The 25,919-nt window shown below is 41.9% G+C and overlaps 1 protein-coding gene across 1 annotated transcript in view; it reads left to right on the plus strand.

Moving 5' to 3' along the window:
• BMP6 (bone morphogenetic protein 6) overlaps window positions 1-25,919 on the plus strand; it is a 152,300-nt gene that overhangs the window by 116,305 nt on the left and 10,076 nt on the right. The window contains exons 2-4 of the mRNA XM_070584024.1: window positions 62-254; window positions 20,180-20,328; window positions 21,035-21,232. Coding sequence (XP_070440125.1) covers window positions 62-254; window positions 20,180-20,328; window positions 21,035-21,232 — 540 coding nt within the window. The remainder of the gene's footprint in view (window positions 1-61; window positions 255-20,179; window positions 20,329-21,034; window positions 21,233-25,919) is intronic.

Here is a 25,919-nt window from a genome sequence, read left to right on the forward strand (position 1 = left end):
TGAGCCTGTGGCACTTAGTCAAGTAACAATAGTTGTCACTCTCTCTTGTTTAATCTTGTAGTGGAGTACGACAAGGAGTTCTCCCCTCGCCAGCGACACCACAAAGAGTTCAAGTTCAACTTATCCCAGATTCCTGAGGGTGAGGCGGTGACGGCTGCAGAATTCCGAATCTACAAGGACTGTGTTGTGGGGAGTTTTAAAAACCAAACTTTTCTTATCAGCATTTATCAAGTCTTACAGGAGCATCAGCACAGGTATGAAGGCTCAAGGAACCCCAAAGGGGGGGCTGGCCCCCATTTCTCACCCTGTCATCATGTAACCCCGACTGTGTCTGTGGAAGGTGACTTGGAGGTCAGGGGCAGCCCATGAGCATTGTGAGGGGTGTGTTCTGAATGGTAGTGGTTAGCTGGCAGGAAGATTTCTTGCTATTAAGTTGAAGATTTTCCAAATAGTTTTCTTCTCCTAAGCAAACCAGTGAACGGTGTTTACTAAGCATCCTTTGTGATCAGAGAACATGTGACTTATTGGGGATAAAATGTTGCCCACTTTCATTTAGTCCCTACTTTGAATGATGAGTGAAGGTGGCTAAAATAAATTCACATGTGAAAATTATATAAGGATGCTTACAAATGATGCCAATTCAAGTAAATAGAAGGTTACGTATTTGTGCGTATAATATATACATATGTATATGATATATTATGAGTAAGTGAGTGTGTCTCAAATATATTGTTTATCATTTGGATACAAGGGAGCAATAGATTTTTTTCCATGTCTGTATTATTCTTGTTTCCGAAATGAGGCCAGACTCTTTGGCCTCAATGAACTGCAATGAAGGATATTTGGGGGGCTGCCTAGAAATAAAGAAAAACTTCCATGGAATGACTTTTGGAGGATGGGAAAGGCTAAGGGCTGAAGCTATTACAGCAGTTAGTTCAAACCTATAGTGCACAGAAAAACAAGCCAATGACCTTGACTTTTGCTTAGTATTTAGGGGTCAGCTTAGTGAGAAAGCAGTGCCTGATGCACAGGAGATTAGCATTGCTGCCTAGTTCTCAGTGTGCATGAGGTGGACACGCAGCATGTGATCTGACAGCCTGGCCATTATATGGTAGAGGTGGAGATAAAAATTAAAGGAAGAGAATGCAGAGGGGGAGGGAACCCCACATTTACAGACTCTGTAAGGGATTTGCCAGCTTTGGTTTTATAAATCAAGCCCAAATTCTTGCTTTTGGTCTTGGAAGTCTGTTGACTTCCCGAGAATGTCCAAAGGTCTAGGAATGACTTTGGTTTATTATGAGGTTATGGATCTGTGTGTGGGTCTGTCACAAATATGCACACTAAAGTAATAATGGACATTAACTTGCCCCATAAAAGGTTTATTTTAGTTTTGAGAACATTGCCAACATTTGGCCCTTGTGCATATTCAAGTCTATAATGAGGGAAATAAAGAAAGGACACCTGCCAGGCTTTGGGGACATGTCATGGTGTTGAACATACACACTGATGGTTGTATGTGAATTCTTAACTGGAATAGTTAAATAGTAAGTAAAACATAGTCATTGTGGTGTCTTTATAATGGACCAAAATTTTAGAATGAACAGGAAGTTTTCTGATGTCTGATTTTCACTCCTAAATAAAAGTATGTTCAATGACCTAACTGTTGAGGGCCTCTTTTGAAAAATAAATTATTCATTGTTAGATTTTCGTCTTTCAGTACTTCAGAGAGAATTGGTATTCACTAGTTCTTTGGAACTGCTTTAGCCATTGATTTTCAATCTGCCTAATTGTTCCATTATATTTCTCTGGCAGAAATACCCTACTGGTGCCTTTTTGGCTCAGAACTTTGTTTGGAATACATAGTTTTCACTGTCCTGCAGGAAAAGCTTTATAGCGAAAACATTAGATTGGGGGTTTTATGACTATGGAATTTTTTAAAATTATTATTATTTTAAAAAGAGAGAGAGCTAGCAGACCATTTGTAAGGTTTATATTGAACTCTAGCCAAAAACAAACAGCTGCCTTGTGCTTAAGATGGTGGTGTCATACTTCCTCGAGGCCAGCAGTGTGTTTGGAAAACAAAATCCCAAACGGTCCCAGCCTTTGATGACTCTCTGTCAAAGCAGAGTTGTAATTTCTCTGCCTTCTAGGATGGGAATATTTGGCGATTGGATGTGTTTAATTTTGTGCGTAGGAAAAGGGACATACTGGGAAAACTGGGAGAATTTCATGCTTTTGAAGGTTCCAGGTTGGCGAAGAGGAGATTTTCTTTTCTTATCGGTGGGCCCGGAGCCCAGGCCTCCTGCTGTCTCCTCGTGTTCTTCCAGAGGCCTCCAGATTTAACTGCAGGACTCCTTCTGGGAAAGGTTTGATCTCCCCATCTGTACCGTCTTGGGGTTTCTTGGCTGAAAACGATTCTCCAGGCTTGTGAAGAAACTTATTTGTCTAATCTGTGTTTAAGTGAAATTTGTAGTATTTGATGGATTAACTTAATTTAACAAATGTTTGTGTTGCAAAATAGTTGGCCTCCTTGAAAAAGAAAAAAAAAAAAAAAAAGGCAGGTTTTTCAATGCTGAGTCATACTCTCAGCTGAGGCAGAAGAAGTTATGTTTTGGGCCTCCTGATGTAAAAGGCAGCTAGGAAGCCTGATCCAGGGAGGGTCAGAAAAGATTCCTGGGAGATAGGCCATGCTGGGAACGCTGCAGAAACATATTCCTCTGACTAATAAGGGATTATTGGACCAGGTAAGTTCAAAAAAGTGACTGCTTGAGTAGACAGTGCTTTGAGTAAGAACAGGGAAACTTTTGATACTTTATTCAAAACCTGAGAATAAGCCCTGAGATAGAACCCAAGTCCTGAGAGGACCTGGAGCAGCCCACAGAGCAGAACGGGACCGGCAACGCGACAGCGTGCACAGTTAACGCAGAGCAGCCAGGACGCCCTCTGCGCTTGTTTTTAGATTTACTTTATGGTATGCTGCGGAGTTTACATTTTACGATGAGTTTGGTGTTAATATCTGGTATTATAAATCATTATGTTTTTATGATGACACTAGTAAAAACTGACATTTATATGGTACTAGAGTTTGGAAAAGACCTTCTCAGATATCCCCTCGTTAGGATTCAACCATGACCACATCAGATAAGCAGGACAGGCATGTTATCTTTTAGAGAATGAAACGTGGCACTTGGGAATTTTGCCAAGTCCAAATTATGCCTAAACTGTTGACTTCTGCATTTTCCCAAAAGTCACCCCAATAACATGGAGGCAGTCCCGAGATAAAGGTGAAGTGCCAGAGAGAGGTAAGCAGTCTCCTTCTGGCCTGCCCACATCTCCATCTCCTGGGCCTTGATGCCAGCATCCCCAGGATGCTTCTGTTTGGATGGCAAATGAAACAGCTCTGCTGGGGGTGAAAATTGTCAGTTAGAATTCAGGCCCTGGTACTTTGACTGTCAAGGCCTTCTTGCAGAAAAACTTTGCAAACCTTTGTTGATCTATAATTCATCAACCATCGATCTGTTAGCAGATATTCTAAAGGAAAGGTGTGAAGGGGAAGAAAAACTAGAATAAATTTATACAAATGTATTTGTACTTATTCACAGAATTATACGTTTGTCCATTTACTTTACCGTTTTCTTCTGCATGTCATATACACTAAGCTGTCTTTGTACTTGGAGTGGAAAGGATGCTCTGAAAAACTTCCGACCTTTCGTGTTCGTGGATAGTAGTGTGATGGTAGCGTGTTGCTTTTCACAACTTGTACACAGGATCTTTATTTCTAAAGGACTGTTAGATTAATAGTTCAGTTTTGGGCTTTAAAGAATATCATGTTCATCTACATTTCTTGTTTGGTTGAAGACATACTTTTTCTGGTCTTAATTGAATTTTGTATATGTGGAAGTCATCTCTTGAAAGCCAGCCAGAAATTTTAACAGACATGTTCAGTGTCTGCAAGGTGGTCCCGTTTGTACATGAATTGGCCACTCTTGCCTCCACTAGTTTTGAAATTCCCTGTTCTCCTTTGTATGTTTTGGCAACTGCCTTGCTCGGTGATAGTCGATCTTCTGTGTATATGATAACTTCGCTTTTCCGTGTTCTATCATGGTGCAATCTTTTGCAAAACATTTAAAGTGAGAATTAATTACCAGATTTAAAATTCACTTCTTCCTGGTATGAGCAGTATCACAACTCCTCTGTTGGCAAACAGGTAAAGAATTTTTTATTTGTGTTTTTTTTAAGTTGGGTTCATATGTTTCATCCTGACTCCAGACTCCTTGGGTTGTGGAGAAATGCACCTTTGAATCAAGGAAACAAGGCAATGCTGTTTTAGAGTTGGTTTTCAAAACTGAGAAAGATTTCCTCAGGCCAGCCCAGAAGCCATGCCAGTGGAGTCCCCAGGAACAATCCCAGACTGAGTTATCGCTTAAACTAAATTTTTGACAAAATTCATCAATTCTGACCTACTTTACGAGTAGAATATAATTGTCCCAGGAGAGAAAATAACTGTCAAAGGGTAAAAACATGTTTTCCCAGAATTTTTGGTCTGATATTCCTCTCTGAACCATTCACAGAGATAGGAACACAGGAATAAGTCGGGGAAGGAGAATGGCGATGAGTTCAGGTTCAACACGTTTGAGTCGTGGAAGGGGTGCCCAAGAGGCTGCAGGACAGGGAGGAGTTGAGCTCAGCAGAACGAGCTACACTACAGTACTAGGTATTTGAGATCATCTGTGAGCTGAAGTAGATGAGATAGCCCAGCTGTGTAAGAAGAGAAAAACCTAATTGATCCAGTACCGTTTATTGAAAATACTCTCCTTTTTCAATGCCGTTTATTGGGATATTTGTCATAAGTCAGGTCATCATATATGTGTGGGTCTGTTTCTGAGGTCTTTATTCTGTTTCATTGGTTAATTTTTCTCTTCTTCCACCAATTCTATACTCTTAATTCTTTTAGTTTTATAAGAAGTCTTGATATCCAGAATATAAGTTCTCCAAATTTGTTCTTTGAGACTTTCTTGGCTATTTATGGCCCCTTTGAATTCCCATATAAATTGTAAAATTGGCGTTTCAATGTCCATGAAAGAAATTTGCCGGGCTTCTGATTGGAATTGCATTAAATCTAGAAATCAATTTGGGAAGAATTGACTCTTACCAATATTGAGTGTTCCAATCCAGGAATATGATATTTATCTAGGCTTTCTTTAATTTCTCTCAATATTATCTCGTAGTTTTGTATGTCTTGAATATTTTTATTAGAATTATTCCTAGCATTGAAATTTTTGATGCTATTGTAAATGGTATTGTTAGCTTTAAAAAATCTCAGTGTCTAGTTGTTTTTTGCCTACATATAGAAATACAATTGATTTGTCTATGTTGATCTTTTATCCAGGAATCTTGCAAATTCACATATTCTGATAATTATTTTGTGCAGTGTCTTGGAATTTCTATAAATATAATCATGTCATCTATAAATATCAGTCATTTCTTCCTTTGTAATCCTTATGTTTTTTGTTTCTTTTTCCTTATTTTTTTCTTTTTTTAATTGCAGTAACATTGGTTTATAACATTATATAAATTTCAGGTGTACGTTGTTATATTTCGATTTCTGTGTAGATTACATCACGTTCACCATGCAAAGACCAATTACAATCCATCACACATACATGTGCCTAGTCACCTCTTTCACCCTCCTCCTCCCACTTCCCCTCTGGTAATCACCAATCCAATCTCTGTTTTTATGTGTTTGTATGTCATTTTTATCTTCTACTTATGAGTGAGATCATATGGTATTTGACTTTCTTCCTCTGACTTATTTCACTCAGCATAATACCTTTAGGGTCCATCCACGTTGTTACAAATGGCCAGGTTTCATCATTTCTTATGACTGAGAAATATTCCATTGTGTATACATACCACATCTTCTTTATCCAATTGTCCCTTGATGGACACCTCGGTTGCTTCCAAGTCTTGGCTATTGTGAATAATGCTGCAATGAACATAGGGGTGCATGTATCTCTATGCATTTGTGTTTTTAAGTTCTTTGGATAAATACCCAACGGTGGAATATCCGGATCATATGGTAGATATATTCTTAATTTTTGAGGACTCTCCATACTGTTTTCCATAGTGGCTGCACCAGTTTGCACTCCCACCAGCAGTGTACAAGGGTTCCCTTCTCTCCACATCCTCACCAACATTTGTTGTTTCCTGTCTTGTTAATTATAGCCATTCTGACCAGAGTGAAGTGATACCTCATTGTACTTTTGATTTGCATTTCCGTGCTAGCTAATGATGTTGAGCATCTTTTCATATGCCTGTAGGCCATCCGTATATCTTCTTTGGAGAAATCTCTGTTCAGATCTTCTGCTCATTTTTTAATTGGGCTGTTAGTTTTTTTGTTGTTGAGATGTATGAGTTCTTTGTATATTTTGGATATTAACCCCTTATCAGATATGTGGTTTGCAAATATCCTTTCCCAATTCTTAGGTTGTCGTTTCATTTTGTTGATGGTTTTCTTTGCTGTGCAGAGCTTTTTAGTTTGATGTAGTCCCATTTGTTTATTTTTTTCTGTTGTTTCCTTTGCCCAGTCGGACATGGTACTTGAAAATATGCTGCTATTATATGCCGTGTCAAGGAGTGTACTGCCTATGTTTTCTTCTAGAAGTTTCATGGTTTCGGGTCTTACATTCAAGTCTTTAATCCATTTTGAGTTGATTTTTGTGCATGGTGTGAGGGAATGGTCTACTTTCATTCTTTTGCATGTGGCTGTCCAGTTTTCCCAACACCGTTTATTGAAGAGACTTTCGTTTCTCCATTGTATGTTCTTGGCTCCCTTGTCGACTATTAGCTGTCCATAAATGTGTGGGTTTGTTTCTAGCTCTTGATTCTGTTCCATTGATCTGTGTGTCTGTTTTTGTGCCAGTACCATGCTGTTTTGGTTACTATAGCTTTGTAGTATATTTTGAAATCAGGGAGTGTGATAGCTCCAGCTTTGTTCTTTTTTCTCAGGATTCCTTTGGTTATTTGGGGTCTTTTCTTATTACATATAAATTTTAGGATTCTTTCTTCTATTTCTGTGAAAAATGTTGTTGGAACTTTGATAGGGATTGCGTAGAATCTATAGATTGCTTTAGGAAGTATGGACATTTTAACTATGTTTAGTTCTTCCTATCCAAGAGCACAGAATATCTTTCCATTTCTTTGTGTCTTCAATTCCTTTCAATAATGTTTTATAGTTTTCAGTTTGTTGCAGTTATAAATGGGATTGTATTCTTAATTTCTCTTTCTGCTACTTTGTTGTTAGTGTATAGAAATGCAAATGATTTTTGTATGTTGATTTTGTATCTTGCTACCTGACTGTATTCATTTATCATTTCTAGAAAATTTTTAGTGGATTCTTTAATGTTTTATATGTATAAACTCATGTCATCTGTAAATAGTGACAGTTTCACTTCTTTTTCCAATTTGGATCCCTTTTATTTCTTTTTCTTGCCTGATTGCTCTGGCTAAGACTTCCAATGTTATGTTAAATAAGAGTGGTAAAAGTGGGCATCCTTGTCTGGTTCCTGTTCTTAGAGGGATAGCTTTCAGTTTTTCTCTATCAAGAATGGTATTAGCTGTGGGTTTGTCATATAAGGCCTTTATTATGTTGATGTTCTTTCCTTCTGTACCCATTTTATTCAGAGTTTTTATCATAAATGGATGCTGTATCTTGTCAAATGCTTTCTCTGATCTGTTGAGATGATGATGTGATTTTTATTCTCATTTTGTTAATGTGGTATATCATGTTGATTGATTTGTGGATGTTGAACCATGCCTGCATCCCTGGAATAAATCCCACTTGATCACGGTGTACCACCTTTTTAATGTATTGTTGTATTTGATTTACTAGTATTTCGTTGAGGATTTTTGCATCAAAGTTCATCAGTGATATTGGCCTGTAATTTTCTTTTTTTGTGTTGTCCTTGTCTGGTTTTGGTATTAGGGTATTGTTGGTTCGTAGAAGGAGTTAGGAACCTTCTCCTCCGCTTCAATTTTTTGGAAGACTTTGAGAAGGATAGGTATTAAGTCTTCTTTGAATGTTTGGTAGAAATCACCAGGGAAGCCATCTGGTCCTGGACTTTTATCTTTTGGGAGGTTTTTGATTGCTGTTTCGATCTCCTTAGTGGTGATCGGTCTATTCAAATTTTCTTCTTCTTCCTGGTCTAGTTTTGGAAGGTTGTATGTTTCTAAGAATTTATCCATTTCTTCTAGATTATCCAATTTGTTGGTATATAGCTTTTTGTAATATTCTCTTATTGTCTTTTGTATTTCTGAGGTGTCCATTGTAATTTTTCCTCTTTCATTTCTGATTTTATTTATTTGAGCCTTCTCTCCTTTTTTCTTGGTGAGTCTAGCAAAAGGTTTGTCCATTTTGTTTTAGCCTTTCAAAGAGCCAGCTCTTCATTTCATTGATTTGTTGTATTGTTTTTTTAATCTCTATTTCATTCATTTCTGTTCTGGTTTTTATTATTTCCCTCCTTCTACTGATTTTGGGCTTTGTTCTTCTTTTCCACTTCCTTTAGGTGCACTGTTAGATTGTTTGAGATTTTTCTTGTTTGTTGAGGTAGGCTTGTATTGCTATAAACTTCCCTCTTAGAACCACTTTTGCTGTGTCCCATGGATTTTGGCATGTTGTATTTTCATTTTCATTTGTCTCCAGGTATTTTTTTACTTCTTCTTAGATCTATTCATTGACACAATTGTTGTTCAGTAGCATTTTGTTTAATCTCCACATATCTGTGGCTTTTCTGATTTTCTTCCTGTAGTTGATTTCTAGTTTCATATCTTTGTGGTCAGAAAAGATGCTTCATATTATTTCAGTCTTCTTAAATTTATTGAGACTTGTCTTGTGGCCTAATATGTGATCAGTCCTGAAGAATGTTCCGTGTGCATTTGAAAATAATGTATATTCTGTAGTTTTTAGGTGGAATGTTCTGTATATATATACTGAGTCCATCTCATCTAATGTGTCATTTCAGGCCAGTGTTTCCTTGTTGATCTTCTGTTTGGATGATCTATCCATTGGTGTAAGTGGAGTATTAAAGTCCCCTACTATATTTATCCTTTTATGTCTGTTAATAATTGCTTTATATATTTAGGTGCTCCTATGTTGAATGCATAGATATTTACAAGTGTTATATCCTCTTGTTGGATTGTTCCCTTTATCATTATGTATTGCTCTTCTTTGTGTCTTGTTACAGTTTTTGTTTTAAAATCTATTTTGTCTGATATAAGTATTGCCACCCCAGCTTTCTTTTCTTTGCCATTTGCATGGAGTATCTTTTTCCATCCCTTCACTATCAGTTTGTGAGTGTCTTTAGGTCTGAAGTGTGTCTCTTGTGTGCAGCATATATATGGGTCTTGTTTTTTTATCCACTCAGCCACCCTATGTCTTTTGATTGGAGCATTTAGTCCATCGACATTTAAAGTAGCTATTGATAAATATGTACTTATTGCCATTTTCTTACTTTTTTCTGAGTGTTTTAGTAGTTATTCTCTGTTCCTTTCTTCTTCTCTTGCTCTCTTCCCTTGTGGTTTGATGTCTTTCTTTAGTATTATGTTTGGGTTCCTTTCTCTTAATTATTTGTGTATTTATTATTGATTTCTGGTTTGTGATTACCATGAGGTTCATATATAGTAACCTACATGTATAGCAATCTATATTGAGTTGATGGTCTCTTTAGTTTGACCTCTTCCTAAAGCTCTACTCTTTTACTCCCCCTTTCCCACATTTTATGTTTTTGAAATCATATCTAACCTTTTATTTTGTGTGTGTGTATCCATTACCCTCTTATCATTGAAATAAGTAATTTTAGTGCTTTTGTCTTTTGACCTTCATGTTATCTTCATAGGTGGTTGATCTGCTACCTTTACTGTATTTTTGCCTTTACCAGTGATTTTATTGCCTTTTTTTGGTGATAATTTTCTTATTCCTATTTGTCTTCTCTTTCCCACTTAAATACGTCCCTTTAGATTTCTTGTAAAACTGGTTTCTTGGTGATAAACTCCTTTAGTTTTTGCTTATCTGGGAAACTCTTTCTTTCTCCTTCCATTCTGAATGATAACCTTGCTGGGTAGAGTAGAGTATTCTTGGCTGTAGGTTTTTTCCTTTCAGCACTTTAAATATATCATGGCATTCCCTTCTAGTCTGTAAGCTTTCTGCCAAGAAGTCAGCTGATAGCCTTATGGGGTTTCCTTTGTATGTCACTTGTTGCCTTTCTCTTGCAGCTTTTAGGATTCTCTCTTTGTCTTTAATTTTGGACATTTTAATTACAATGTATCTTGGTGTGGGCCTCTTTGGGTTTATCTTGTTTGGTGTTCTCTATGCTTCCTGTACCTGGATGTCTGTTTCCTTTCTTAGGTTAGGAAAGTTTTCAGCTATTATTTCTTCAAATAGATTCTCTGCCCCTTTGTCTCTCTCTTCTCCATCTGGGACACCTATAATATGAATGTTAGTGTACTTGGTGGTTGTCCCAGAGTTCCCTTAGACTGTTCTCATTCTTTTTAATTCTTTTTTCTTTTATCTGTTCTGCTTGGGTGACTTCCTCTAGTATTTTATCTAGCTCGCTGGTCCATTCTTCTGTATTATGTACTCTGCTATTGAGTCCTTCTAGTGAATTTTTCATTTCCAATATTATATTCTTCATTTCTGATTGGTTCTTTTTTATATTTTCTAATTCTTTGTTGATGTTCTCACTGTATTCATCCATTCTTCTCCCAAGATCAGTGAGCATCCTTAAGAATTTTTTTTGAACTCTTTTTCAGGTAGATTGTTTATTTCTGTTTCATTTAGTTCTTTTTCTGGGGTTTTGTCCTGTTCCCTTGCTTGGAACGTATTCCTTTGCCTCCTCCTCATTTTGTCTCTTTCTCTGTGCTTATATCTGTGTATTAGGTAGGTCAGCTATGTCTCCTGATCTTAGAGAAGTAGCCTTATGTAAGAGATGCCTTATGAGGCCGGGCAGTGTGCTTCCCTCTTGTCACCAGTTCCAAATGTTCCAGGAATGTCCCCTGTGTGGGTTACATGTGTCCTTGTGTTGTGGCAGGGTTGCTCTTGCTGCAGGTGCCCAGGGAGTTTAGGCCATCTCCCTGGCTGGCTGGTTGTAAAGCTCAGCTGTGTGTGGCTGCCTTGGACCCTTTAGTCACTTTATTGGGTTTGGAGAGCCCCAGCACAGTTGGCAGCAAGGTCTAATAGCACATTCCTGTTGCTGTTTTTCTGTAAAGTGAGTAGGCCTCCAGCGTGCCTTGTTGCTAGGTTTGGGCTTACAATTGCTGAAGGTCAGCTCTCAGGATTGCAGCTGAGTGGGGCTAGCCCCAGGCACAGGAGCACCCAATTGTTTCAGGCTTTGGAAGGCAGGGCCAATCCTGTATGTGGCTGTTTGAGAAGCGCAGATCTTCTGCCACTGATAAGCAGGTCCACACACACCATCAACACAGTCCTGGCCCGTGCACACATCCTAACCCCCTGAATCAGACCCAGTCACCCCACTACAGAGGTCCCCACATGCTCCACCTGCTTCTCACTCATGCCCCCCCCCCCCAGACAGAGGTGGACTCATCTGCCTGCCTGTAGAGGATCAAGACACCCAGTCTATGCAGGCTGACAAGTTGCCTGAGGGCTTGCTGTCAAGTGGGACCAGTCCCTAGGGTGGGCTGCCTCCCCTGGCTGAGCTGGATTAAATCAGTGCTCTAGTGGGCAGAGCAGCCTCTGGGCCAACAGGCCAGGGGAAGAACTCCAGTGGTGTCTGCCAGCATGCCTGTACTCAGTCACAATAATGGCTGCTGCCAGTGTCTCTGTCCCTGGAGAGTCACCTCTTACTGAGATGCACCCAGAGCCTATCAGGTGAGTCTCTTTTCACCAAAGGACTGTGCACCTTTCTTTCTGGTGATTTTAGGTTGCTTTCTGAAATGGGTGAATTTGTGCATGGGCCCTTTAAGAACTGGCTTTTTATCACTTATATCCAATAGCTTTTCTAGGGTTATGCTATGTTGAAGTTAATAGCCAGCAAAGCCAGATATTATGACACTCGTCTCAGTTGTACTGAGTCTGAAGGATGCTTATAGTGGTAAGGCTCCCCTGCTCAGATCCCCTACTCCTCCAGGGAAGGCTGCATACCTTGCGATTTCTCCCAGCCAGCTGTGGAACTCTGCAGCTCGCAAAGATGGCTTTTTTCTCTCCAGAAGGAATTTATGCCTCTTCCACCTCAATCAGGACTGTCCCTTGTTGTAGGGGTTCTTTTTATCCAGTTTTAAGTTCTCTCTCAGGGGTAATTGTTCCAAGAGTAGTTATAACTTGGTTGTGTTCATGGGAGGAGGTGAGTTCAGAGTCCACCTATGGCACCATCTTGACACCAATCTCTTCTTGTTTTCTTGTGCTGGCTGGACATCCAGTACAATGGTGAATTCCATTCAGATTTCTAACCTCAAATTGGAAATCTCTGTCAGATTACTAATTGAAGGAGGGAAAGATTTAATATTTCACTATTAAATATGATGTTTGCTATAAGTGTTTTTGTAGATACTCTTTATTAGATTAAGGAAATTCTCCTCTATTCCTAGTTTACTGAGTTTTGAAAATTAGAAATTGGTGTGGAATTTTATCAATTTTTTTCCGATTTGGGGGCATGATTATATGATTTTTCTCCTTTATAGTGCTATTAATGCAATATACTACATTAACTCATTTTCTAATGTTAAACCAACTTCACATCCCTGGAACATGCCCAACTTGTGATTTATTATCCTTTTTTATATAAGGCTAGATTCAAAGATCCTGTCTAATAACTTTATTATCTGAATCATCTATGGTTCTGTTTCCATTATCTGTTTGTTCTCTTGATCTTCCCTCATTTGGTTTTATTTCCTGGCATGTCTGATAATTTTTTTTAATTAAATACTGGACATTATGAAAAACAATTCCAGATATTATCTCCTCCCAGACTAGATCTTATTTTCTTTGGAAAACAGATAAAATGCAGGCAGATCACCTTGTTCTTTTTGTTCTAATTGAGGCTGGGTTTCAGGATGAGTTAAGGTTTGTCTGTTTTTGGTTTTCACTTTCTCCTAGATTTTAGCCCTTTAGAAATCTCAGCTGAAGGTCTAGGATGTTTACCAGAACCTGTCTTCCTTGGTGGGCTCTGAACTCTAATTTCAACTCCCCAGCAATGTGAGACTGCCAAAAACTCCACTTTGGTTTTTATCTTCTAAGCAGTTTTTTCTGCTTGTTTTCTCAGCTTCTTACTTCATGCATACCCAGCTTAATATTTGGCGAATATCTCAAATGGAAGTATTGGAGTTCAAGGCAGCCACGACTTTGAGAGCCAAGGTCCTAAAGGAAGTGAACCCAAACTTCTATGAGATCACTTTTATGAGCTCACTTCTATGCAGCCCCTTTCCTCTGGGACCTTAGCCCTTTAATTCCCAGCTGCCTTAAACTCCAGTCATCCCCAGCCAGTGATACTGCTCCAGGCTCTAGGCTGCTCCTCCTGTTTGGCATCTGTCCCTCATGCCAGGAGTTGACAAATGCCCTCAGATGAAAAGGCAACAACAAATACAGGGCTCACCTCAACGCCTTTTCCTTCCCTCTGAGATCTTGACCCATCAAGTGTTGTCTGTATTGGTTGCTCTCAGATGACTTCAAATAGTTTTGTTTTTTAACTTGTTCCTTGTGGAAGTGTTACTTTGATACATCAGAGCAAGAAACATACATCTGTGAAGGATGGTATTTTTATTATTCTTATTTAGAAATCTTTATAGCAAATCCCCACAAATGTTGATGTTCGTCTCGTTAACCAAATGGTGTAGTTCTGGAAACATGACCTTAACCCAGTGGTTGATTCAGTTCCAGGATCTCAGAGGGCAGTTTCCTTAGAAAAGCATGTCTTAGAAACTGTTCTATGAATTCTGTTGGATTTTCAGTGCTGCCTGCTGAAGTGAAGTGACGGGAACCTTTATCTTCAGTGAGATAAGTGTGAGATACCTGAGACTGTTTTATTTTTTGAAGAGAAGGGCAAATTTGAGAAAGCCGGGATGGGAGAACTCTATTGTAGTTTGGGCAGAGGAAAATCAAAGCCTTTTATCACCAGGCCCAGCCACACCTGCTTCTCTTTCTGTATCTGGTTTTCATAGGTATGATCCTCAGAGACTCCTGAAATCTTACTGCTGGCTTGACAATCTCTGGCACACTCAGTGTGGGCCCCAGGCAAGCAGTGACCTTTCCAGTATTTGTTCCTTTGCCTCTGACAAAGGGATAATACAACTGACCCACAGCTCAGGTTATGTAACTAGTTAGTTTCATCTTCCTAGTCAAATGCATACTCCTCATACCTAGAATGATCTACCTGAAATTTAAAAAAATAAAAGATTCAAGAAGCTACCAAGACTTATTCCTCAGCCTGTCTATGTTCTGTTCTTTGCAAAGGCACGGTGTAGAAGAGAATGTTACAGAGAGGAGTTAAAAATTATCATAAAGAATTGTATACACCCAAAAGAATGCTGAATTTGGAGGATAGAGGAAGTCCGGGTGTGGTGGGCAGGAGAAATTGTTGTTTGGGAACTCTTTATCCACTTGGTAAACATGGAAGAGAAAAGAAAACAGGTTTTATTTCTGGAAAGTATGCCTTCTGTATTATTCATTCCCAGAAACAGATTGCTTTGGTTGCATGCATCTCCTTACCAGGCTGTCCAGCTTTGTGGGAGATAGGCCATGGTAGTGGTTAAGATTATTTTTATGGAACATCTTTCTTTTTTGAATCACAAGTTAACAGTATTTTTACTGTTTTATTTCCCCCTGTTGGACAAGGGTATGGAAATCTCAAATTGGTAATGAGAACTAAAACATATAAGATTTGCATGTAACATGTTTGAAGGGTGGCAGAACTCCTCATTCAGCCTGTGCTTGATCACTAGGGACGTTGGAGTATACCCCAGGGGATGGGGACATTATTTTGTTCATGTGGTCAAAGAGGACAGGTTAGGTAGCCATGAATTTAAGTAATCTTCCTCCTTCCCCCTGTCTCCGTGTGTTGGACACATAGAAGCAAGTCTTCTAATAATTCTGTTACTTTGAACTTGATCTTATCTGTGATTTTGAGTATGAGTCTAACTTGATACCTCCCCAGGGGTAAGATCAATCCATAGGACACTCAAACATTTCCTTGTGGAGCAGCCTACATTTGCTTTGCACTCTTTTAAGGAGAGGAGCAAGAAATCTTTATGGCAAATAGCTTTGAACCTTAAGTCTGAAAAGCAGGTGAAGGGCATGCTACTCATATTTAAGAGAGAGGGAGTATGCTGTAGGTCAATCGCTCTTGAAGTGTGGTCCCCGGACCGGCAGCATCAGCATCACCTGGGAACCTGTTAGAAATGCAAATTCTCAGGCTCCACCCCAGAAATCTGGGGGTAGGCCCAGCAGCCTGTGTGTCAACAAGCCCCCCAGGGGCTTCCAATGCAGGGTGAACATGAGAACCACCGCTGTGATGGTTAAGAGCATATGCAATACTTGAGCCATGTTGCCTGGGTTCAAATCCCAGCTCTGTACTTACTGGCTGTATGACTGTGAGCAAGCTTTGTGCCTCAGTTTCCTCATCTGTAAACCTGTGATGGTGTTCATAGTATTTGCCTCTCATGGTAGCTGTGAGGAGTTCACATATGTACAAGCAGTTAGCAGTAAACACCACGGAAGGGCTTGCTGTGTTAATATTCGGACAGCAAAGTGATTTGTACTGGCTTATTGAAGATGAATGTCTCTTTCAGAGCTAAGGGACCTTGGATATTTGAACCGTCTCCTTATACCATGCTAGCCCTTGAGGTGAAAATTGGCTAATATCAAGTGGCATAGAATCGATAAGAGCTTAGCCAATTATATAATACAGATGTTCGTTCACTCTTGTTACTCAAATCTGTGCTTGTATGTAGCAGTTTACTCTGATTTGTAGAGCTCTATTTTGCTATTCCTTTTCTGTCTTTTTAGTGGTAAAAGTTTGGACATAATCCTCTATATATGATGCATTACATAAGAAAAAAGTCAAAAGTCTTTCTTTACTAATATTCTAAAATGATTGATTTTTGACTTTCATTCTATTTGAAAATTGAATTTTCCTTGTGTAGAGTTGGTCAGTGTAAGAATGTTGTTTTGTATCTCAGTTTACCATTTAGTCCAGACACACAAATGGCAAAGGAATATGTTATGAAGAAATAAAGAAACCAGACCACAGACTCACCTTTCAAATATTTCATACATCTGCTTGCTTCAGACTTAGAAATTCCACTTTATCAAGAACAGTTTTCTAGTAAAATGACTAGCAGTGAGCAGAGGTGCACTTCATCTGGGGCACTGTGACCCTAATGGGTGCCATTTGTCAGGAAAGGTCAAAGCCAGGCCACCAGGAGCTCAGACGCCTCCTGCCCTCCTCCAAGGTGAAGAACAGAAAGATCCATTCTGTTTGCCTGATGGAGTATCATCAACATGGGCAGGTGCCTTGGAGGCTGTGCCTCCGAGGTCACGGGGCTGACCTCTCCCACAAGCACCAGTACTGCCAGTCTTGTGAATGGCTTGCTGTCAGTCAACTCTAACCTGAGGGTGAATTTTTGAAAATTTCTAGAAATCTCTTGTTAGGTTTATTACTTGTTAAGAACTTCATTTGCCCTGGTGATCACAATATGAGGAAATGCATGCCCTGGGGTGGGACAACATTACTGCATCCTGGAAGGTGGAATGCATATTCATCATGAAACGTGGGGATCTGTGAGTTGGTTGAGAACCAAATAGGCAATGAATTCATTCAAAATTCTGTCTCTTTCTTGACACAGACTAAGAAGGCTGTGTCATTGAAGAAAAGTAAATAGATGTGGCTCAGACCAGCACGTTTGAATGACTTGCCATGAATAGTGTCTTTCAAATACCTGAGTTATTGAAAGTGTTGAGGGTGAGCCAGCAAAGTTGTTCCTTAAAGCTGTAATTCTTTTTTTAAAAGTTCCTCAACCTGGCTGTGTCAGTGTGTCAGTGGTGTTCTCAGTGTAGACAGAGAGCATTCTGCTTATCAGGAGGCGTAGGGTGAGACTGGGAAGGCCACTGGAGTTCCACCAGCAGGCATCAGACATCCCGTGTCCCTTCCTGTGCACACCTTTCACCCCTTCCTACCCTGACCCTGATATGAGAACCCCTTTGTAGTTTCTGATCCTGTGCCAGCCCTGAGTATCTTAGTGTGTTTTCTGTATCCAGCTGACGTTGGCGTTTATGTGCAGTAGATTTTGATCCCTTCCCTTATTCACAGCCCTTGCTCAGTATTTTCAACCTGTGCCCTGTACTTGTTTTGACTCTGCTTTTTAGATATGAGGTGGCTAAGAGCCTGGGCTCTGATTTAAGTTCTGGTCATCCCACTTAATGCCTTACCCTCTCTAGGCTCCATGTCCTCAGCTGTAGAAGAGATGCAGTAATCAGCCCTGTTTCTTTGGGCTTCCTGGGGAATAGAGGAGGGGCTCTGGGCACATGCCTACATATTGAAAGTACGCAGTAAATATGCATTGTTACTTTGTCCATTTACTCCACTTATTTTAAGTCCGTGCACTACCTCGCCTCCCTTCCAAGCGACCCGAGCATCCTAGACCTAAACATCTAAATCTGAGACTGTCTCACTGTCAGTGAGCCACAGTTTCCATCCTTCCCAGCTCATCTGGTAGACCCCCAGGTCTCTAGGCAGCAAGGACCAGCGGCATCCTCATCGTGCAGTCAGCAAGTGTGGCGGACAAACACCACGAATTCCTGGGTCCCCCACTGTGACTCAGGAGCGGCGTCAGGCTAGAAGCTTGGCTCCCCGGGTCCACTAATCCCCACTCACCCTGTAGATCTCAGTTCTTCCATGTCGTGGTTGTTACTCCTTCTTATCAACGCTCTTCCCCCTGAGCCCCACGTTCAGCTTTTGATTCATGTTTTCCTTCTTGCAGTCAGCTCCTTCCCCTCTTTTCTCCTTTTCTCTCTCCTATTTTTGGAAGATGGTCTTCTGTCATATCCCCCAGTTTCTCTTGTAATAGACTCCCATTTCTTTTAACATAATCCCTACTTTTTAAAAATGAAAGCTCATTCTATCAGCTATGCTGCACTCATATTCTGGACTATATTTTTGGTGTCCTTATTACAAGTCCCTAAAATTATGTGCCACTGGCATCATGGAAGCTCTGTAAATAGCGACAAGTGACTATTGGCAGTAGGTCCATTCACCGATCCTCTCCTCAAGGGCAGCCTCACGTCCTGGGATTCTCAAGGCACTTCTTTCAAGCGGATGCTGCTCTGACATGACTATGTCTTGCGCTATCTTTGGGACCAGGGCTGCTTTTCCCACAGTGCTGTTCATAGTGTCTGTGTTATTTCTGGATAAGGGTCTTTTCCGACCTTCCAGAACAGAGTTTATGTCTTTTTGCATCTGAACTTCAAAGCTTTGGCCTTGCAAATCCCCTCTTGCTGTTTTCCATGAACACCTCCTGTCTGCCCACTCACAGTTACCTCAGTCGTGGGGGGTAATTTGTCAACAGGGGGTGTGACACATGCACGTCGGAGACGCATTAAAGATGGCAGACCTGAGTGCAGCCCCACGGATTCTGTTCGGCAGCTGAGTAAACTCCTGTGAGCTGCACCTACTGTTTCAAGCTTGGAAAAGATGACAATAGAATTTCCTTCTAACTCTAAGCCGTGTAAACAGGAACAGTTGGTTCTCTCGGAGAAATCTAAAATTTTTAACTCGGATGTTTCACTGGCCTTGCAAATGAGATAAATTTTGTTCATTTGTCTCAGATTGTCTTTTGTAATAATCTCAAAAGGCAGTTTGTCATTATGGAAAACCCTGACTCCACTTACTTTCTTTTCACTAGCTAGTTCTTTCACTTACTAGCTTTTGATCTTGGCCACGTATCTGTAACATCGTGTCCCAGTGTTCCTTTCGCTGGCTGTAAAATGGGGATACTGATGGTCTAGTGAGCTTTCAGGCCTGTTGTAAGGACCGAGAAAGGAAAGCATATAAAAGCTCTTTATAACCAGTTTAAATGTACAGTGTTAGTAAAGTGATGCTCAGTCTTAAATTTAGTATTTAAGTCTAGTAATTTTTCTATCCTGTAAGATATTGCAGCAAAATATTTCCAGCGCCAGGAGATTTGAATCTTTCCAGGGCCAAAATAGCCCCCTTTCCATCATGGAAATTCCAGGCCACTTCATGCCAGTTACCCTGGGACGTCAACTCAGATTCAGAGCATCCTTGCAACACATGCAGGTGACCATCTCTAGCACTTTTCTGTCACGACACGTGGGTGAGCAGGAAGAAACCCTCACTCCATCTTCCCACAACCCCTAGGGTTACATTAGTTGAAAACTGTAAAAAGTATGAAAATATTCCCTGTGGAGCACAATGGAAGGAATGGACTCTCTGAATTTGCCTCCGAGAACCCCAGCCGTGGCTCACAGCTGTGCTGGGTCGACTTTAAAATCACTCAGCATACACCCACGGTTACACAGGCCACACGAGAAAGGCCTCCACACTCACCATAGACCATTCAAAGGTCTTAATTAAAAGAAAAGAACTGATGATTACTCAGAAAGATGAAGTAGCTTCTTGCTTCTCCTTATTTCACAGGAACTAACATATGAAGACTGTCAGATCCTAATTTAAAAAAAAAAAAGCACAACTTTGTAAATGCTCATCTTGATCCTGATTTTAATATTTTCTAGATCCTTTTCCTCACTGCCCCCCCCCCCCCAAGTTTCTCTCTTTTTAGAGTTCATTAGCCATAAAGTAAGCAACGGTATGACTTTATTTATTTATTTATTTCTAATTTACCCTAATTGCAAGAAAGATTTGGCACGAGCATCCATAGCAAGGCTTTCAGGGAAGCTGAGGGATCCTGCTGTGTTGGGGAGAAAGCTGGTTTCTGGGAAGGGCCCCAACGCATATTCATTTCTCTCCAGGTTGTGTCGTGCGTATCTCCTGTGTGACATCATGCCAGTTGGAGCTACGGCAGGGCACCTGTGGAGGTGCTGCACAGGGGGACCTGATCCGCCTTTGGCATTTTTTATTCTAACCCTGGGGCAGGATGGAGGGAGAATGAGCTGAGGGGGCGGTGTGCTATTCACCATGCCATCTTTCCTTTCTTTCAGAGACTCAGACCTATTTTTGTTGGACACCCGCATGGTGTGGGCCTCTGAAGAAGGCTGGCTGGAATTTGACATCACGGCCACTAGCAATCTGTGGGTCGTGACCCCACAGCACAACATGGGGCTTCAGCTAAGCGTGGTGACTCGGGATGGTAAGTTTGCCAAAATCGGGCCAACGGTCGTCCTCATTTACTTCCTTTGCAACCGTTGTGGTAGAACCATGGCTCACAGTTGAGTCCTCGGTTCTAGAATGACTGCATTAACTGTTCCCTCATAACTGCTGTTGAAAAGCAAAACCTTTCCCTGAGGTCTCCTGGAAAGGCCTTGGAGACGGTTAGGTGGTCAAGGTTCCAAAAGTAACAATGGGAAGACAGCTGTCATAGGCAGAGGCAGGCGGAGGATGTTGCGATAAAGAGAAAGATGGGAGCATAGTCAAAATTCTGTTGAGTAGGTTTGCGAGGAACTCTCCAGAACCCCCTCCTCCTGCAGCATCAAAGCTCAGCAGTTCAGGGTCCCCTCACAGGCCCTCAGTCTGGGCACACACTGCCTGTGAAGGTGCCTCGCTGATTGGGAGGTATGTGATCAGAAAGAAAGAATGAATATGAAGGGGAAAGACTAGCAGAAATGGGAGAGCCTTGGGGTTCGCACACTCCTTGCTTTGATTCACGGAACTTTGGAAGGGGTGTTTTGGTTTGGCCTGTGCAGAGGGAGCCATCGGAGGTCTGAGAATGTACGATACTTTTCCCTTGTGCTCGTTCTTGATGATCAGCCCTTGGGAGGCAGGGTAGACCCAGTGATGTAGCTGCATGAATCCATTTCCGTGGAATAAAGAAAGGCTTGCTTTGGTTTGCATTCAAGGACTCAGCATCAACCCCCGAGCCGCAGGCCTGGTGGGCAGAGATGGCCCTTATGACAAGCAGCCTTTCATGGTGGCCTTCTTCAAAGTGAGTGAGGTCCACGTGCGCACCACGAGGTCAGCCACTGGCCGGCGCAGACAGCAGAGTCGCAATCGCTCCACCCAGTCCCAGGACGTGTCGCGGGTCTCCAGTGCGTCAGGTAGGTGCTGGTGAAGCATGTTTTTCCAGGAAGCCTTGTTGGTTTTCAGGCCTCAGTGAGAAGAAAGGACGTGCTGAATGTTTCAGATGTCACACAGCTTCTGCACAGCAAGTACAATGGCCTGCAGGTGCCTCATCACCATCACTGGTTATTTAGATGGGTTCCTAGGGTGATCAGGAGGGAGGGCTTGTTACCCAAAGATTGAGTCTGCAGGCTGCAGACGTCCTGAGTATCTGTTTTTCCAGAAAAGCATCCTGTTTGGTAAGATTTCTCCACCCCTTTTTTTCATTCACATGAAGATCCTGAGAGCCCCTGGATTTTCTTCTAGTTGCGATACACCTGGAGGTTCTGATGTACAAATAAGCTTTGTACATTTGTATGAGATGGACTTATATTTGTTGGTGTTCTTGGCTGGAAGTCATGGAAAGCCAGCTCAAACAACCCTCTGTGACAAATTTCACTGGTTCATTTAACTGGGAGGTTCAGGAGTTCTAGCTTTGGGCATGGCTAGAGCCAGGGCCTCAGATGAGATTAGGAATCTCTCTCTCTTTTTCTGTTTCCCTTTGTTGGTGGCATTCTCAGAAAGACTATCTCTACATGGTGGCAAGGAAGGCAACCAGTAGTTACAGGATTTTATCACCCTTGGCAACCTCAACTTCAGAAAGAGAGCATCTCTTTCACGGTAGCTCCAGTAGAAAGCCAGGCTGGGGCCATGTGCTCATCCTGGAACTAGGGAATGGGGTCCGCCCCATTTTGCCCTAAACAGGCAGGCTCAAAGGGCAAGAAAGAGGAAACGCTCCCACTGCTGAGTGTCAATTCCGTGGTCCTTCAGCTACGTTCCCTCCCATGCTGTGGCTTTTCAGGAAGTGGCGTGGAAGTTCATTCATCAAAACACGAAGGAGGGGGCAACAGCTGCTCCCTCCTGACGTCCAGCTCACACGGCTAGTAAGTATTGAATTCAACCCAAGACGCATCTTACTCTAAGCCAGTCCTGGAAAGTTCTAGGTTTCCTTTGGCTGTTTAAATAGCCCGGGAATCAGCATGCAGCTGAAGGTTTGCTGTGAGATCTGCCATCAGAGGTCTTGCTTCCCTTGTTACTACTCTGTGACTTTGGACAAACCTCATCCATTTCAGCTTCACTTTACTCATCTGTGAAGTGGGGATGAGGAATACTTGGTAAATTTGCTGGGATTAAATGGGCAGCATTTGATCTGGCTCATAATAGCGCTCAAAGATTAGTTGCATCCAACTGTAGGGAGCAGGTTCTCAGGGTGTGTGTTAGGATCCTTGGAAAGGATGTAAGACGCTTCTGGAAGATGCATTAATTCTTCCAGGCGATTGTTTAAAAAAAAGACTTGATGCAACTCCCCAAAGTACCCAATTTTTCTTTGGGAAAAGACGTCTTCTTTTTAGGTTCTGACTTAATAAGCCATTTCTTTTCCCCGTCACTTGGATGTGGAACTTGAGGGTCCACCACCCAGTGTGATGTGACATTTTGCTTCTTGTCATCCTGGTGTTTCTTGGAAGCATTGCACAGCATGGGTGTTCCTGTGTTTACCACGAGGAACAGTCAGGGTTGGGGTTTAAAAAAAAAAGAAGAAGAAGAAGAAATGATTGCTTTGCTTTATTCGCTTCAGAGGAAGTCTGCCGAATAGACTTAATAATCCCCGTGTTTGCCTTCCGGGCGTGGTGATGGAGTCGGCCGGTGGAGGGCCTCAACTCATTAATGAACTGTGGTCAGCTTGGTACTGGAACCTCAGACAGGAAGGCAGCTCTTGAAATGTTGATTGCTTTTTAAAATTAAAATTTCACTTGATTTATTCAACATCCCCTCCCCCGCCTCCCAAAACACACAGCAGTGTTTTCAAATTGAGAAAACATGTTGTCTCTGATGTTGTCACCCCATTATTCTTTCCCAAGTCCCTTCCTTTCAACTTTTTTTTCAATTTGATGAGTTTAAATTAAATATGAATTTTAAAGTTGATCTAATTTGTAATAAGATGCAAATATAACTGCTTTTTCTTGGTCTTCCCACGTCCCACCTCCCAACCCAGTACTTTCAAATTTGCCTTGCTCCTTCTGGCAGTTCTAAGACTAAAGAGCCTGTAACAGGTACCTCTGACCTCACCTGTTGAAAGGCCCAGACCCCCAGGAAAGGATTACCAAAAAGATTCCCCCTTCCCTCTCACTATCTTCAAAGACCCTCTCAAGCTGATCCAGGAATTTGCTCATGCTAGGCCGACTGAAGTGCTGGTTTTATGTATTTGGCTCTTTCTTCTTTATTTATCCGTGTCCTTCATGGGAGTGGACCTTCAGAAGAGAGATTGCTCTCGCAGAAGAGATTTCCAGAAAGATGACCTGCTACCCAGAGAAATGGGCTGTCCAGTTGGTTCTTTCTTTTCAGCCACTGTGGGGCCAGATGTTGCTGGGCCTCCGTGAGCCGGGTGGATGCTGCTGAGATGAAAAGCCGGGGTCCCTGTCGTGACTGCAGGCAGCGCTCTCCCCTTGTAAATCTTTCGGGGAAGAGATTCCTTTGCCTCTGCTGCCGCCCTTCTTCCACACGGTGCTCCCAGGGAATTAATATCTCTCCCCTGAAATAACCGCCCCCAGAAGAAGCCCACCAGAAAGTGTCCTGCATCTGGGTGAAGAAGTGAACATCGTTCATCAAATTGCCTGTCATCAGGGTGAAACACGGCAGGGAAAGATGTGGCTATTTTTGGAGCTGAGCTGCAGAGGCCCGAGACAGCCGGACCAGGCCACAACAAGGAGGAGGCCAGGAGCCCCGCGCACCTCCTCCCCACCGCCCACCACAATTTGCTCTAACATCTGTACTTGGCCTTCAGGCTGGACTTTCCAAACACATGCACCGAACAGTGGGTTTGGATCGAAGGCTGCCTGGATGGTTTTCACTTGCCCTTGCTTCTCTGCAGCTGTCTGCTCCGAGTGAGTGATGGAGGCTGGCCGCGTTGCACTTCTCCCGTGGGCTTGGATAGCATCTAGACAGTATCGTTTATCGTTTTTACACATGTTTTACTAGTGCTGCTTCAAGCCGTGCTGTGCGGCTCACTGGGGATTCTAGTGAATCTGGCGATTCTTTTCCAGCCTCCATTTCTGTCAGCCCACTGCTCTGTGACGCCCTGCCCTCGAGTTCTCAGCTCCCATTTGGTAGTCTCCTTCTGCTTACTGCCATTCACCGTCTTTTGTAGCATCATTCCCTTGGGGTTCATTATTTTGTCTTCTGTGGGACTGTGACACCACCTGACCAATCCGTTATGAGGGCTGTGAACAAATGGCCTTTGAGGATGGTTCCATGTTGTGATTCTAGATGCAAATCTAGCTAATTTTCAGGATCTTTCCAAGACGTCTTTGGAGAAGGGGTAGTTAATGCAATTTCAAATCAGCTGGTGAGTCTGAGTTTTTGGCCATGTCAACCATCTGGCTGCCAACTCTGTGACTTAGAATTGCTCTTTGTTTTGGCAGATGATAGTTTGGAAACATTTCCTGCCACTTTTAGCAATTCATGTAAAATTGGATTAGGTGACCCTTAGGCCTCTTTCGTCTTTGATGTTTGTGTTGCCATCACCCAGCTCTGCCAACTGTCTATGGACCAGCAACTCCTCAAGACCCTGTCTGACCTTTGCAGTGAGTCCTTCATTGCTTCCAGTGCTTCCTGCTAGCGTTTCTTAGAGTTACTTCTCCTTCCATCTTTTTCCGACCCACCCAAACACGTCTCTTTAAGGATCCTGGGAAAAAATGTGCCTTTAGATGTACTATTGACCTTCTTCTTGATAGTTTGTATCTTATTATCCCTTGAACTTCCCAGTTGGGACCGTTCAATATGCTTCCAGCTTAAGAAAGATAACCAGAATTCATTGCTTGGAAAACAATGGTTTGGGTACTTTATTATGACTATGAAATCTTTCGCTATAGAATTAGGGAACTTCAGTCCACAGACTAGGGGGTCTCATTTTTACACATCACTTTTAATTTGGCCTTTTAGTTCCTGGTAGGTGTCCCCATAGTTCAGCATGTGCTTCTTTGGTTTGGTGTGCAAACTGAGTGGGCTGACCCACCGCGGACATTCAAAACTGGGGAAGAGCGCACACGGGTCAGGGCTGTGATTTAGTTGTTTCCAGTTCTTCAAAGAAGTTGGGAATTTTAATTTGTCATTTTAATCTTAAATTAAAATTTTAGGGCTTGAAGCTTGGCTTCCAGATGTCTCAGTCAAGAAGCTGAGGTTTGTTCAGGGCTTCTAAATGAAATCAAATCTTAATTCTCCACAGCTGTGGAGGACAGGCATGGCATTAGTGATTCGAAAGTTAGAATTGCTTCAAACTCCATATTTATAATACTTGACTCTCATTTGCCATTAGGCCCCATTAGGATAAAAGTTATCAAGGAGTGAAACAGACGGGAAGGTGACCTTCTTCCCCATCCTTGGGTTCACCCCTTGTGAATGTGCTAAGGGCCAGCAGTGCTAAAAGGCAATGACAGAGAGGCATAAACATGTGCTACAAAATGCCTGATAATTCACCAACTACTACCAGCCCCTGAGAGGGCCGGTGGGGACTCAGCCGGGGAGTAACAGAGCAGAGGCACTTGGAGCACAGCCAGTCGTACCTTAGAGCACAGTCTTTGAGGGGAGCCTTTGTCTGTTTTCAAGATACTTAGCTCCATATTCTTCTAG

The sequence above is a fragment of the Equus przewalskii genome, chromosome 19 (assembly GCF_037783145.1).
Source record: "Equus przewalskii isolate Varuska chromosome 19, EquPr2, whole genome shotgun sequence".
NCBI classification, from domain to species: Eukaryota; Metazoa; Chordata; class Mammalia; order Perissodactyla; family Equidae; genus Equus; species Equus przewalskii.